Source organism: Liolophura sinensis, chromosome 4 (assembly GCF_032854445.1).
Source record: "Liolophura sinensis isolate JHLJ2023 chromosome 4, CUHK_Ljap_v2, whole genome shotgun sequence".
Lineage (NCBI taxonomy): Eukaryota > Metazoa > Mollusca > Polyplacophora > Chitonida > Chitonidae > Liolophura > Liolophura sinensis.
In genome coordinates this window covers 16,923,004-16,936,789 of record NC_088298.1, presented here as the reverse complement: position 1 = coordinate 16,936,789, position 13,786 = coordinate 16,923,004, and the positions used below count along the sequence as shown (strand labels likewise).

At 38.1% G+C, this 13,786-nt stretch overlaps 1 protein-coding gene across 1 annotated transcript; it reads left to right on the top strand.

The window, feature by feature from the left end:
- Nucleotides 1-1,199: 1,199 nt before the first annotated feature.
- On the top strand, nt 1,200-11,928 carry LOC135464792 (uncharacterized). The gene is made up of 4 exons (XM_064742339.1): nt 1,200-1,392; nt 3,236-3,319; nt 8,752-8,847; nt 10,627-11,928. The coding sequence occupies exons 1-4, from the start codon at nt 1,284-1,286 to the stop codon at nt 10,863-10,865; spliced, it is 528 nt and encodes a 175-aa protein (XP_064598409.1). The 5' UTR covers nt 1,200-1,283; the 3' UTR covers nt 10,866-11,928.
- Nucleotides 11,929-13,786: the final 1,858 nt, after the last annotated feature.

The window sequence follows — 13,786 nt, the reverse complement described above, 5'->3', positions numbered from 1 at the left end:
ATTTATTTGTTTATTTATTTATTTACGTGTGATTAGAAGATGGGGGTGATCTCTCCGAAGACGGGTATGCCTAGCCTAAAGTTTTACTTCTCTAACACTTCACTAAGTGGTAAAATCTAAAATTATGCACTTTCCCACCTTTGCCATAAACTGTTACAAGTTAATATAATATTTCAGCTTAAATAGAGCGCCGATTTTTATGTTACGAGAAATACACTAGAATCACGGCCATCGTGTGTATCTATTGCGTTTATACACTGATCTATGTTAAATGTGACCGAGTGACCGTGTATCGTATACCAGAAGTCCATACTTCCGCGTAAAGTACCATTTTTGTAACACTGGAAACCCTGCATGGGTCTAATTATCGCTGCATTGTTTTTCAACTCTTGATATTGTAAGACATGTGTAATTATATCATAGTTTATATCCACAATTTGGCTGCATTAACAACCGGATCCAGGGAGTAAAACAATGGGTAAATGGTCACATGTATTGTATTCGGAAATAATTCATGTACACTGAAAAAATACTTTCGTTTATATCCGTTCTAGCCACGGTCTGCAATATATATACAGTCCGTATAGTTGTACAAAGCCACGCCTTACCAATACATAGAGTCGTACAGTCGTACAAGCCACGGCCTACCAATATATATAGTCGTATATTTGTACAAAGCCACGGCCTATCAATATATTTAGTCGTATAGTCGAACAAAGCCACGGCCTACCAATTTATATACTCGTATAGTCGTACAAATTAAAAGTCTATATATTTTTTTCTGTTTTAAGGAGCAGGGCCTTGTTTCACAAAGCGAACGTAACGTTACGTCGCCATGGCAGTTACGTGAGCGCAGCGCTACGTGCTCTTTGTGAAACGGGACCCTGATCATCATGCTTTACGTGAAGTAATTGTTTGAGCCGTGGGTTCTAGTTTTACTACCCTGCACATGATAAGGTATATGTACGGACAGCATGAACCTGTGAAACCAGGTTATAAATGTCGTAACCTTTAATCACCCGAGGGCCTGAAAAATAACGAAAAAGAAATATGGTTAGGAATGTGGTCGATTTTATATTCACCTGAAACCAATTTTCATGTAACTTAATAGTGTAACCGGAATTTTTTTTTGCAGTGTAAGTATAAAGCTTATATGTACTAGGCTATAAATATACTGCGCATAAATGCCTAGAACGTCACTGCAACAGGTTGTGGATACAAGGGCAGTTTACTGCATAAAAGTATTTGCTCTGATAGTAGTATAAGTTGTAGAATTGACTAGTATGGCGTGGATCACAGGGCTCCTGGCTTTAGTACTCTTCGCTTCGGTAGTCTCCACACAAGACCTGCGTTATGCACAGCTCGCGAACCTGTTTGAGGCAAACCTGAAAGGTAATTTTGTGGTATACTTTGACTTCAGGCGCACTTTATTTGTTGTTTTTTTGTCTGTTTTTTTTTTTGTTTAGTTTTGTTTAATTCAGCATAGTTAATTGCAAATGAAATACTTATCAGAGTGTTACCATTCGTATAAAGCATGCGCCATGCACAGATCACATTTGTCGTGAATTCAATCCCATTCCCGGGCACAAAATTTTCTAAATTTTCCTTCTTCGCTTGTTCACGGGTTTACTCTGGGTACATCTGTTCCTTCATCTACGAAGATTGCCTCGACCTGTATATATATCAGTGAAGAAGTCTTCAGAATGGCTTAAAGGAACAAAATGAAATAAATAAAATAAAATGAAAGAAAAATAGACGGGCCCTCCTGTCTGGCTCTTCAATGCGAATTGAGTATTATGTTGATAAATGAACTTTATTACAAAATAGACTACTCCGTTCTTAACTGTGCTGGATTTTAAACTTAACTATGCTGACGATATTTGCGAATACTTTCTCATACGACCTGTCATACGCATCACTTCTATGTTCCCCTCCTTTAAAAGATTTTCATATGTTGAAGACTATATAGACTTACACATGAATATGTAACTTTAAACAGTTATTATAGGAGCCGAAGGTACGCGCTTTACTTCATTCAACAACGTTATTCTCGCCTCAGCCGAGACTGTCCCCTGACCTATAAGCTCGCAGCCTGGACTGCAACTCTGGGTCATTCAGCTGCGGCCTCAAACAAATAAGTCTCACAAAAGCCTCGCGAAGAGCGACGGGAAAGCACTGCATGTGATTTCCTCATGTATGCTAACATAAGGGAACGATAAGTGAAATATCCGTGAGCACGACGTCAAAAATAAATAAATAAATAAATAAAGAAAGAAAAAATAAATAATGAGCGAATTGAAATTATAATTTTGAGCACTGCGATACTACCATATAATGCTGGTAGTCATATAAGTGAAATATTCTTGAGTTTGGCGTACAACAACTAAATAAATAAAATAAATAAATAAATAAATAAATAAATAAACAAATTAAAACTAAACATATATCAGAGGAGAAAAAAATAAAAATGATGCCAAATCAAATGAAAGAGCATCAAATTATTTACAAAATTCTGGGAAAAAGGGTATCTGGAAATATTTTTGTACGGTGGGTATTTGGGAGCATCTTTTAGTGTTTATTGTCGTTGCACATATAATGTTCTAAATATGTATGCGATGCATGTCTGATAAAAAATACATTTGAATGTTAATTTGTTGTTGTGTATATCCAAACATATATATTTAATCTGAATTGTGATAATATTTATGAATATATTTAAAATATAAATATTGTCAAAATCCAGGTTGAACACATTTATTAGCCGAAAAGACCAAATACATTTATGAGACGTGTTACATTATCATTTATGACATTATTACATTATTACCATTATTAACACGATATATACCATTAAAAAGTGATCCAAAATACCCATATGCTGGGGCTAATGTGATATATATTATATTAGTCCCAGCCACCGTACAAAAATTATTTTCAAGTGTATTTTCTCCTCAAAGAAAAATTGAAAAAAATACTGTAGACCACATTTACAGCTAACTTTTCGCAATTCTGAAATTCATGTAATTTTTACATTTTCTCCACCTTTAAAATACACGTATAGCAATGATCCTTTTTTACAGTTTGTCCAGAGATGTTTTAACCTTAAATTTCATTTGTTCTTAATTGAATGTTTTATTCAATCTACAGTTTCGTGGCACATTTGGTAACAGGGCGGGCACACGTACATATAATGGAATAGGTACAGTTATCAAAGCGTTTTCTCTTTAATTTGCAGGTATAGACGAGATTGGGGATGGGTCGTGTATGGTTCCAGCTTTGACTTCCGCGTCATGTTGTGTGACCATGTACGGACACTCAGGTACGATTGCCAAAAAAAAAACAAAAAAAAAACCCAAAACGACGGTGATCTAATGGTTAGAGCTTTCTCCTCGTATACAGGATAACTGTTATCAAATCCAGGTCGTGTCATATCAAAGACTTTAAAAGTATCACTTGTTGTTGCATCGCTGACACCAGAGGATAGAGCAAGGAAACAAGACTGGTTGACACGGTGTCAGTATAATGTGAATGGGTAGGGTGTCATGTCTGGTGTCTTCATGATACTTATGTGACGGCAGCACTTTGGCGGCCTGGACTCGTGCCATACAAAATATGTACACACAGCTAATGACTCGTAGTCATGTGACTGAAAAATTGTTAAGTACTACGTAAAACCTCGAGCATACAAAAAAAATTAACTATACAAAAAAAGTATTATCATCGTTATTATTTGTAATGTAATTTCGGTTATTTAATTGATTCTTTAAACCCGTGTTCAGGAAAATGTTACCACTCATAATAATTATTAGTATTATTACCACAAAGGCACTTCATAATGGAGCAAGTAATTGATCGAAACCCCGGTTTCGATTCGGTCATTTCCCCCTGCATGACTGTCCTCCTATACTCTACCAGTAACGGCAAAGCTAACTTCCTTGTTTGATGTTACTAGATATGAAGCTGACCCTTAATCGTTGATTGACAGGATTTATTATACCACGCGTGACTTGTATACCAGATCGGTGTGTAAACCTAGTACCTTAACTGAGCACCGATCCAACTTCCCTGATCCGTGGAATTCTCCCGGTCTTTAAGTGCTTTGTTGTCGTAGCCACTTCATTACCTCCCTTGGCGCTGACCACAGGCCACAAACCCCCATTAGTTTTCCATAAGCGACAATGTTGACATGTAGCGCTGTAGCTCAGTCCCAAACATTCCGTGGCCAATAAGCTTTGGTGCATACCTGGCCCAGCCTGTGAGAAAGAAGCCATAAAAATCTTCTATTTTTCTCTTTTTTTTTAAGTTTCAACTATGTTTTCTTTACAAACGATTAGTGATCTATGTCATGTTACATGTAGATCAACACGCGTTGTCAAATCTCTGGCGTTGAATAATTACTCATATAGATTAAACTGTGTGTTATATACGCCAACAGTGTGTGACTTTAAAACGTCACCTACACGTCCGTACATAGGCCTATGTGCATGTTGTAACATTTTTTTTTTCTCATTATATATTAATAACCTTGTTTTGAAAGATGTTATTTAGGAATGATGACCTAGATGTGCACACAGATTACATAAAAAATCACATAATCAGGAAATGTGTTCTTTTCACTGCAAAGTCCTCTCCTGAAACGGTTCCAACCAATAAACCTCCACGAACCGTACCTTTGCATATCGTTTAGCTGTGAAACAATCCGTTAATTTGTGGTATGTCTTTGCATTTGTTGTACTGTGAAGAGATGGGACAGAAGTGTAAAGTGTTGTTCCTTGTGAAAACAAAATCCTTAAAAATTTTATAACTCTGTTCTGAAATGAACATTCAATTATATTATATATATAGAGCCTATAAGTATGTTTTCTCCAAAGCTCTGTTTTCTCCAAAGCTCTGTTTTCACTAAAGCTCTGTTTTCACTAAAGCTCTATTTTCACTAAAGATCTGTTTTCAATATTATATTTATATAATATTTTAACCTGAACCATTAATGTAGGTCACGGAATGTAGTGGTTTATTTTTTGTCCTCTGACGGATTTTCAAATAACCTTTTAACATAGTGGTAATAAAAGAAGAAGAAAAAAAAGGAAAACATGAATTCATTTGCGCAGAGGGCTTTAGAGTCCAAAAATCCCGTTTTGCCCGTCCATTTCCACTAACAGACAATATGCCCTCTGAAGTAACAACGTGCATCTTTGATTGATGAGGTTTTCAGAGGATTCTGGCCGAGTGGTAAAGGTGCTTGACCTTTAAAGGATATCTAGGTCACACGAAACATGGATCCAGTAATATACTCGGACAGTGAGTTTGCAAGATTCTCCTGTCTCCAATATTTTTGGGGCCTTAAAGACATAAAGTGTTTGATTGTGCTCTCTTTGTGAGGTCTTACATTAAACACGCTGGCGACGTTTAGTCTTCCATTAGTTTCAAACGTGGGAAAATTCGCCATAAATTTGTCAAAGGTCGGTGGTTTATTCGCTGCACTCTGATTTCCTCCACCCATAAAACTGACAACCGTGGTATAGATGGAAAATCGCTATAAGCATCAAATTAAAAATAAATGTTTTTTGAGACCATTGTATAATTGCAGTCATTAGGCCCACTTATATGTATCACAAACAAAAACTAACTGAAATAAATTATGAAATGCCGGAAACTGAATCATACATGAGTCCTGCTTACTGGCCTTTCCCACTAATTTTATCGTTTAGACTTACTTCTTTATGGGGAGACGGTAGATCCAGGTTCTACCCAGCAGACAGTTTTGGAGATTTCTCTGCACAGTTCTCGGGGCCCTGGTTTTAATAATTGGTCAACGGTGCTCGTACATCAAGAGGGTTATGATTGGTCTTGCATGAAGATCTTGGGGATATACTCCACTAAATGAATATGACAAGTCTAGTGCAGACCACATGTGCATGTGGAAATCTGTGCAACGCCTTTCTGGTGGTGAATTGTCACACTCTTGCCAAAGGAGGTATTTTACTCCGAATACACCAGTGTCCAACGGTCATCCGCGGGTTGTTGGCAGACCTTCCCAAGTACAGTGGGTGAGGAAGCTAGCATGAGCTGGACATGAACTCACAGTATTGGTGAGAGGCTCCTGGGTCATTGGCGTGCTAATGACGCTCCAACAACTTTGACCCACCGACTCTAATATAATTGATTTCATGTGGTATGACAGACTTAATCTGTGTTTAACGACGCACTAAATGACATCTCAGAGTGTCGTTAAATACCGATGGAATCAATCCTCCCCACCCACTTTATTCTCACCCCCGTCGAATTATTTGGCCATCACGTGCTGGTAATCTTTAGTCCCATTCGTATTTATTTATATATTGTACTGGCGTTTTATTTATTTATTTTTTTGATTGGTGTTTTACGCCGTACTCAAGAATATTTCACTTATACGACCAGCATTATGGTGGGTGGAAACCGGGCAGAGCACTCGGGAAACCCACGAGGTTGCTGATGGACCTTCCCACGTACCAGCGGAATGGAAGCCAGCATGAGCTGGACTTGAACTCACACCCACTGCTGGGTAATCACGCTACGCTAGCGTGCTAACCAACTGAGCCATGGAGGCCCCGTCTTATTTGTACGACACGACACGACTAATCAGATGCCATTGTGATATGGAGGAAGACTATGGATACAGAGTTAGATCGACATAATAGAGATGTATCTGTTTCCAAAAACTTCATTAGATTTACATTCTATTATTGATTTTATTTATTTATTTATTTATTTATTTATTTATTTATTTAGTTAGTTAGTTAGTTAGTTAGTTAGTTAGTTAGTTAGTTAGTTAGTTGCTCATTTACTTATTTGTTATTGCTCATTACCTGCAAAAATGTCCCCTTTTGGCGGCAAATTCTATGTGTATATGTGTATATGGAAAACCGGATTGCGCGGCGTAAACCACTGACCTTTAGCAAGTTACTAATGTATTTCCTACGTAAAGATATGCACACCGTATATGTGGAAAGCAAATCGTCATCAATGAAAGTTAGACAACGCAAACGGTTATGCGGGCTTTGTCGACTTGTGATAGTCACCACTGCCATCACGAAAGTGTATGTATGCCGTACGAAACAGAATAACCTAACTGTACGAAGTAATAATAGTCGAGGTTTCAATGCCAGCATTGTGCAGGGGATTTGTAGTTTTCTGCATGAAGTCTTGCTGACCATAAGCTGTCGATTTTGGGGATCATATGTGAACAACTATACAACGGGGAAGCATAAATTACTCTCACAGGAAGAAAGTTTTCAGAGGATAGATGTTTACATACCTAATACCTTTACAAAGAAACAAATCGCATCTGGCTGTTTACGCTCAGATATACATGAATGTGTGAGTAGAACTTCTTCGATCGTTTAGTGCTCAGTATCACACTCTAAAAGCTAGCCAGTTTGGTTTAACAGAATATTTAAAGTAAGTGTATAAACCGAGAAAGATCCCTGAGACATCCTGTATGACATAGGATTGTACATATACTTTGTGTATTTGTGGCAGGGCGAGTCCATGTCGCCAAAGTGCTGGCGCCACTGAAGTATTATGCCGAAGACACCAGACATGCTCACCCCACCCAGTCACATCATTTACTGACACTGGGCTAACCAGTTATTTCCCTTGCTCTAACCTATAAAGAACTGTGCACCAAGCGATACAAAAAGAAGTACTATTTTTAAAAAAATCTTTGGTATTACCCTACCCGGATTTGACCCGAGGTCTCCTGACTTCGAGGTGGACACTGTGACCTTGCATTAGGTCACCAAAGCGGTATTTTTGGACCCATTGTTCCATTGTTTAGCAATAATCAGTTACATGTAAATAAATCAGTCAACATAACGCTACCACTACTCAATAACACCAAAGCTGTCACGAGCTTGCTGTGCGTTGTGCTTGTCAGTTTCATGGCGTGGTGCGAGAAACATTGCAGCTTACAGCTCTTTTTTGACTACATTTTTCGAACGGCTTTGTCTCCGTCCACTTTTTAGTTAATTATCACGCGTTATTAAATTTTAGTTTCAGTTGGAATGTATTGTGAGTTCATAGAGTTCGTTGTTTTAGGGTTACTGAATAAGTTCTTATGTGTTTACACAGTGTGTTGTTTTAGGGTTACTGAATAAGTTCTTATGTGTTTACACAGTGTGTTGTTATATGTGTTTAAGAGATTGCGCTGTTATGTGTTTACAGAGAGTGCTGTTATATTTGTTTAGCGGATGCCCTGTTATGTGTTTACAAATTAGATTCTTGTGTGGTCACAGTGGGCGTTGTTATGTGTTTGACGGTTGCATTAATTATTATGTATTTCACTGGTGTTACACGTATTTATTTACAGGTTACGATGCCATATATTTGTTTCACGCGTGTGTTTACAAAGTGTGTTGTAATTTGTTTACATGGTGTATTGCTATTGTACATTTGTTATGTGTTTGTTGGATGCGTTATGTATACGAGGTGTGTTATTCTGTGTTTACAGGATGCATTGTTATGTTTACAGTGTGTGTTATTATATAACATTACAATCATCAGCAGAGAATACAACGTAGAAATATGATTTCTTACACCAATACATCGAGGAAGGCGATACTACTGTCTCACTCGAGTCGGTATTTTCGTTGGTCTCGACTTATAATGCAGTGTACGAAATCATATCTACTGGACGTGTTGGTTCATGTAAACGTTTATTCATGAATATGATCATATGTAATTTTTAAAGGGTGAGTTGCTATGTGTTTGCAGGCTGTATCGTTGTGAAGTACTTGATGGCTCCGTCGAATACACTGAGTATATCCTTCACTTTGGACAGCATCACACTGAAAACGATCGACGTTCCAAGTGAGTTGTTTTTGGTAAATGCGTACATAACCGACCATATTCTAATCATGTGCACCTTATGAGGGTCTGCTGAAACCACCGTGCTCTAATTGTTCAATTTATTTATTTCTTTATTTCATTGATGTTTTACGCCGTACTCAAGAATATTTCGCTTACACGACGATGGCCAGCACTATTGTGAGAGGAAGCAGGGCAGTACCCGAGAAAAATCCACAACCCTCTGTATGCTGTTGACAGACTTTAAATTCCCACGTACGACCACGTTTCGAAGGGGTCACAATGGGATAGCAAGATTTCGTTTTAGTAAATAAATAAATTAAAATTTTAGTTATATTTCAAGTAAATTAAATTTCAAAAGTGTAAATACATGATAAAGTGTAAATACATGATATAATGTAAATACATGATATAATGTATACAAGATAAAGCGAGAAGTGATTTAGTAAATTGTTATGACCCAAACTGTCTGTATTATAAAGATATGGCTTGTTCGAAATACACGACACTTTAGCCGCACCAAAAAGTAACCAAAACCAGCAGATTTTGTTTTTCAACAATTTATTAGGTTTAACAAGAACAGATAACAAGACTTATACAAATACTAAAGTACTTAAGTTTAACAAGAAAGGATAGCAGTATCTATACAAATACTAAAGTACTTACATGTACAACGGTGTCAAGTTCAAACGGACGCATATGCTCCACAATGCTTAAAAATGCACAGAGGCAATATTCACAAGAGGGAAAACCCACAGTATAACTGAGAGTATGACGAAATGTACACAAAATTCCACAGACAGGGTCCGTGTACTAATAAGCACTGTGTACACAAGAGCACAAATTAAATATACAAGTTCAGACTGAACAAGTGCTCGGTGGAGATATGATATAACAAAGCCAGAGGCTATAAAGACACCAAAATTCAGCACAAAAGGCCTACTAAAGTAATACACAGCGAAAGCATCCAAAACTCTCAATAATTCTCCTTTCTCCTCCTTTGAGCTGCTTTCATAGATCTTATATAGACTGGTAGAATTTTCTAGAGTAAGAAAATTCTTGAACACTTGTTGTAAACAAACAAGCCCCGAACCGAGCGTATTCTGGACCATTCTAAGGCAGAGGCAGACAGCAGGCCCTGAACTCAGCATATGTAAACAGTGGCAAGCTAATTTTAGAAGCTGACGGCAGTTGTTCATAAAACAAAATAAATTAATTCAGATTTTAGTTATATTTCAAGTAAATTAAATTTCAAAAGTGTAAATACATGATAAAGTATAAATACATGATAAAGTATAAATACATGATATAATGTAAATACATGATAAAGTGTAAATACATGATAAAGTGTAAATACATGATATAATGTAAATACATGATAAAGCGAAAAGTGATTAGGCTTATATGGTAATGGTAATAATTCCTTTTCACAAGTTAGCTGAAGCCAATTGTCTTCAATGAACATTAAATATTATATTAGGCTACGAAGGCATTAATTTAAGAAAATTAAAAGAGTGAGAAAATACTGGACAATAGTTAATGAAGCACGTTTTACAGGACAAACTTAGGGCTCGTGTCTCACTGAAGTTTCCCCACTGGATAGTAAGTAAGTAAGGGGATATTTGAATTAGTGGAGAACGGAAAACAAAAACACCCGAAAACAATGAAGAAAACACATTCATGTATACACATACACACAAGATGACATGACGTTCCTTAAATAACAGACAGAATAACAGTACACTGCAAAACTTGTGCAATTTTCTTTTTTTCTTTTTACAGTCAAGAATCCCGACCCACCCTGCTTCACTTTCAAAGGAAAGCGTGTCTGCTTGGAAATGTACGATGTGCAGATCACCACTACTTCATTTAGCGCCTGTCTCAAAATCACAGTGCACGCCGGCTTCATGACAAAGTCAGTCAAGATGGGCTGCTTCAGCCTGACGTTAAACCGCTGGGAATCCGTTCTTCCTCTGCTGTTCAAATCCCTCGATGAAAACCGCGACTTTCAGCTTTTTTAAAGTCCATGCAATGTTTTGATGGTAAATGAACAGTAATTGCATGTCGTAGTCTCGCAAAATCTCGCACGGCCTCGCGTGGCCTGGTGTTCAGCGGGCAGCGAATTTTAAAAATTAAAATAGCATACACGTCTTCTTGCATAAAAAATGATGAGGGAAAAACCAGTAAGTCAGTCAGAATTGTTTGTGAAGATGGTTCTGAACCGCTAAGTGTTGTATTTGTCTATACATACTGGAATCTTTTCAACCCGTTTACTACCAGAGCGTACGCTGAACATTCAGGAGACTGAAGATTGTCAAGGTTTTACGAGACTAATTCTGTTTGGTGCAATAGCTTTACCAGGTGTTTATTCCATGATTTGGATATTTTCAATTACATATTTTACTGTTTTATCTTTGGTCAAAATGGTATATAATATAGGCTATGTGCGCAACATTACATATGATTTATCAAGACACACAAACCTCTTAATGCCCATAGAAGTCGATAGACCAAAATGTTGATGAAATGCTTGATTTGTTTATAACGTTAAATCTTCTAACTTACATGTATTATTTCTACAGCTCATAACGAGATAATCTACAAAGACCCATGTACCCTACACGAGCTTTTTATTTACAAGTATCGCAGTGTTGTCTGCTTGTTATTTTAAAATCCGTAAAGGTGTATTCGTTGTTTTTTTATAACCTGAAGAATTAATACTTAGGTATAATTAATTTGTATTTAGCTGGTCTCAATGCGAATAAGTTTTTAACAGAGTCGTTCATCTTCTCTAACTTTTCTGTGAAATTAGCCTATCAAATGTTGGTTTACAAAAACACCTCTCTCTCTCTCGAAAATGTTGGTACAAAGACAGAACTTAGTGTTTGTCCGTTGCGAATATTGATTTAACATACGAACTTTTGATTTGTTAGAAAACCATTGTTTGGTGTCATTTTCTCTGACTGATTTTATGTCCTGGCCACATTTCATGTAGAATAAAATTTGTTTTACTCACCGCCTTTGTTAATTGACGCGGTTAAAACCGTCAATATTTTCAATTCATTACCGAAATAAAGGTAACTCTGCTTTACATATCCTTGTAAAACTTAATTTTTCCCATGGACTCTAACATCGCCAAGCCAGCTTAAAGTTGCTCAGTATAGTATGAGTGAGTGAGTGAGTGAGTGGGTGTTTGGGGTTTAAGGTCGTACTTAGCAATTTTTCATTGTACATGTAATGTGCCTCCTTGTTGCAGGGCGGATTTCCAGCGCTCTTTTATCTCGTGCTGCTTCAATGAGACTCCTTAACGAAGGCAAGTCAGCGGCCCCGCCCAAGCCATTATACTGATACGGGTTTACCAGTCATTGCACTATCCCCTTCATGCTGAACGCCAAGCCAGTAAAGTATGCGGCTGTCACATACTCCGGTTCACTTGTATAGTGACAACCTTGCATCCCCCTACCATTGACGTAATTTTCAACCGCCGTGCTTTATGGATCATGTCCCTTGTTTGTTTGCTAGCTTGACTGGGGTTAAACCGCCGGGTTTTCTTATTTCCTTTCAAAACTTTTCAGTCAGGTCACTGGACTGTATCGCGATCCTTGTGGCAGATCGGACATGCCCCATGCTGACTGTCACAGTATTGAAAAAGTAGGCATACATGCAAAACGTCACCTCAAAGACATGAGATTGTTATCTTTATGATGAATCCACGGTGTAAAACTCGCTCTTACCGGCTCCAATAGCAGGACACAGACCCCCATTACAACTTCCGTTTTTCGGTAGGGACGATTGTAGTTCTGTGTATTTTAGGGTGTAAAGTCTTTTTTTGCTGCCAGCCTGCCGTTTTTGGTGTACAGGTGCATGCTTGGTATCAAAATGATGGAAATTGTCTAAGCTTTGGGCAGGTATGAGTTTTAATGGTGAAAGTTTGAAATTCTGGGCGAGAGGACACAAGGAGACAGGTGGTGATGAGGCTGCGAGTGACGTCCCCTTGGCGTTGCTAGGCACCCCTCCCAGCTACCGGCATGGAAAGGTCCAGATTTTGACGGTCAACCTATGCCAAGATTTTTACAGCTTCTTTCTCACAGGCTGGGCCAGGTATGCACCAAAGCTTATTGGCCTCGGAATGTTTGGGACTGAGCTACAGCGCTAAACGTTAACATTGTCGCTTATGGAAAACTAATGGGGGTCTGTGGCCAGCACAGTTGGCAGAGCGTCTGGTTAGGAAGCGGTAGATCTAGGGTCAGTCCTGCGTCGAGTCACATCTAATACCTTAAAAGAGGAAGTTGTAACTTCCTCGTTTGGCGTTCAGCATGAAGGGGATAATACTGGTTAGCACCTTACTTGCCCTCGGTAAGGCGTCTCATTGAAGCAGCATTAGATAGCACTAGATAAGAGCGGTGGAAATCCGTCCTGCTGCAACAAGTAGGCACATAACATGCACTCTGAGGATTCCTGATAAATTGACATGTACGAAGTTAAACCCCAAGCATTCACTCACTCAGTCAAACTCGGTCGTGGACAGAAAATTTGTAGATTCTGTCCCTGTCACAGTTCGGAAGGCTATGGTATAAGTTGTAGATCAAGTTCGTGCTGACCTTAGCGCTGTCTAACTTTGGTTGACAATCAGTTGTTTACCACCAATAAAGTGTGCATATTTGTAAGTCACAGAAAAGTGAGTAGCCTGCAAAAGGTTGGTGGTTTACTCCAGGCACTCCGGGTTCTTCTATACTCCTCGAATGTCTTTAGCCCTCCAAAAACGTTTACGAACTGTGCAGCATATTCAAAAATTATACCCTCTCGTTTTAAAAAAAATATGTTTAACGGCCATATATATGTCGTAAATCATATTTATTGTTGAGATAATTCTCAAAAGCTAAATTATATCGGCAAATGCGCATTAGTCGAACATCTGGCCGTGTGGTGTTAGCCCACATGC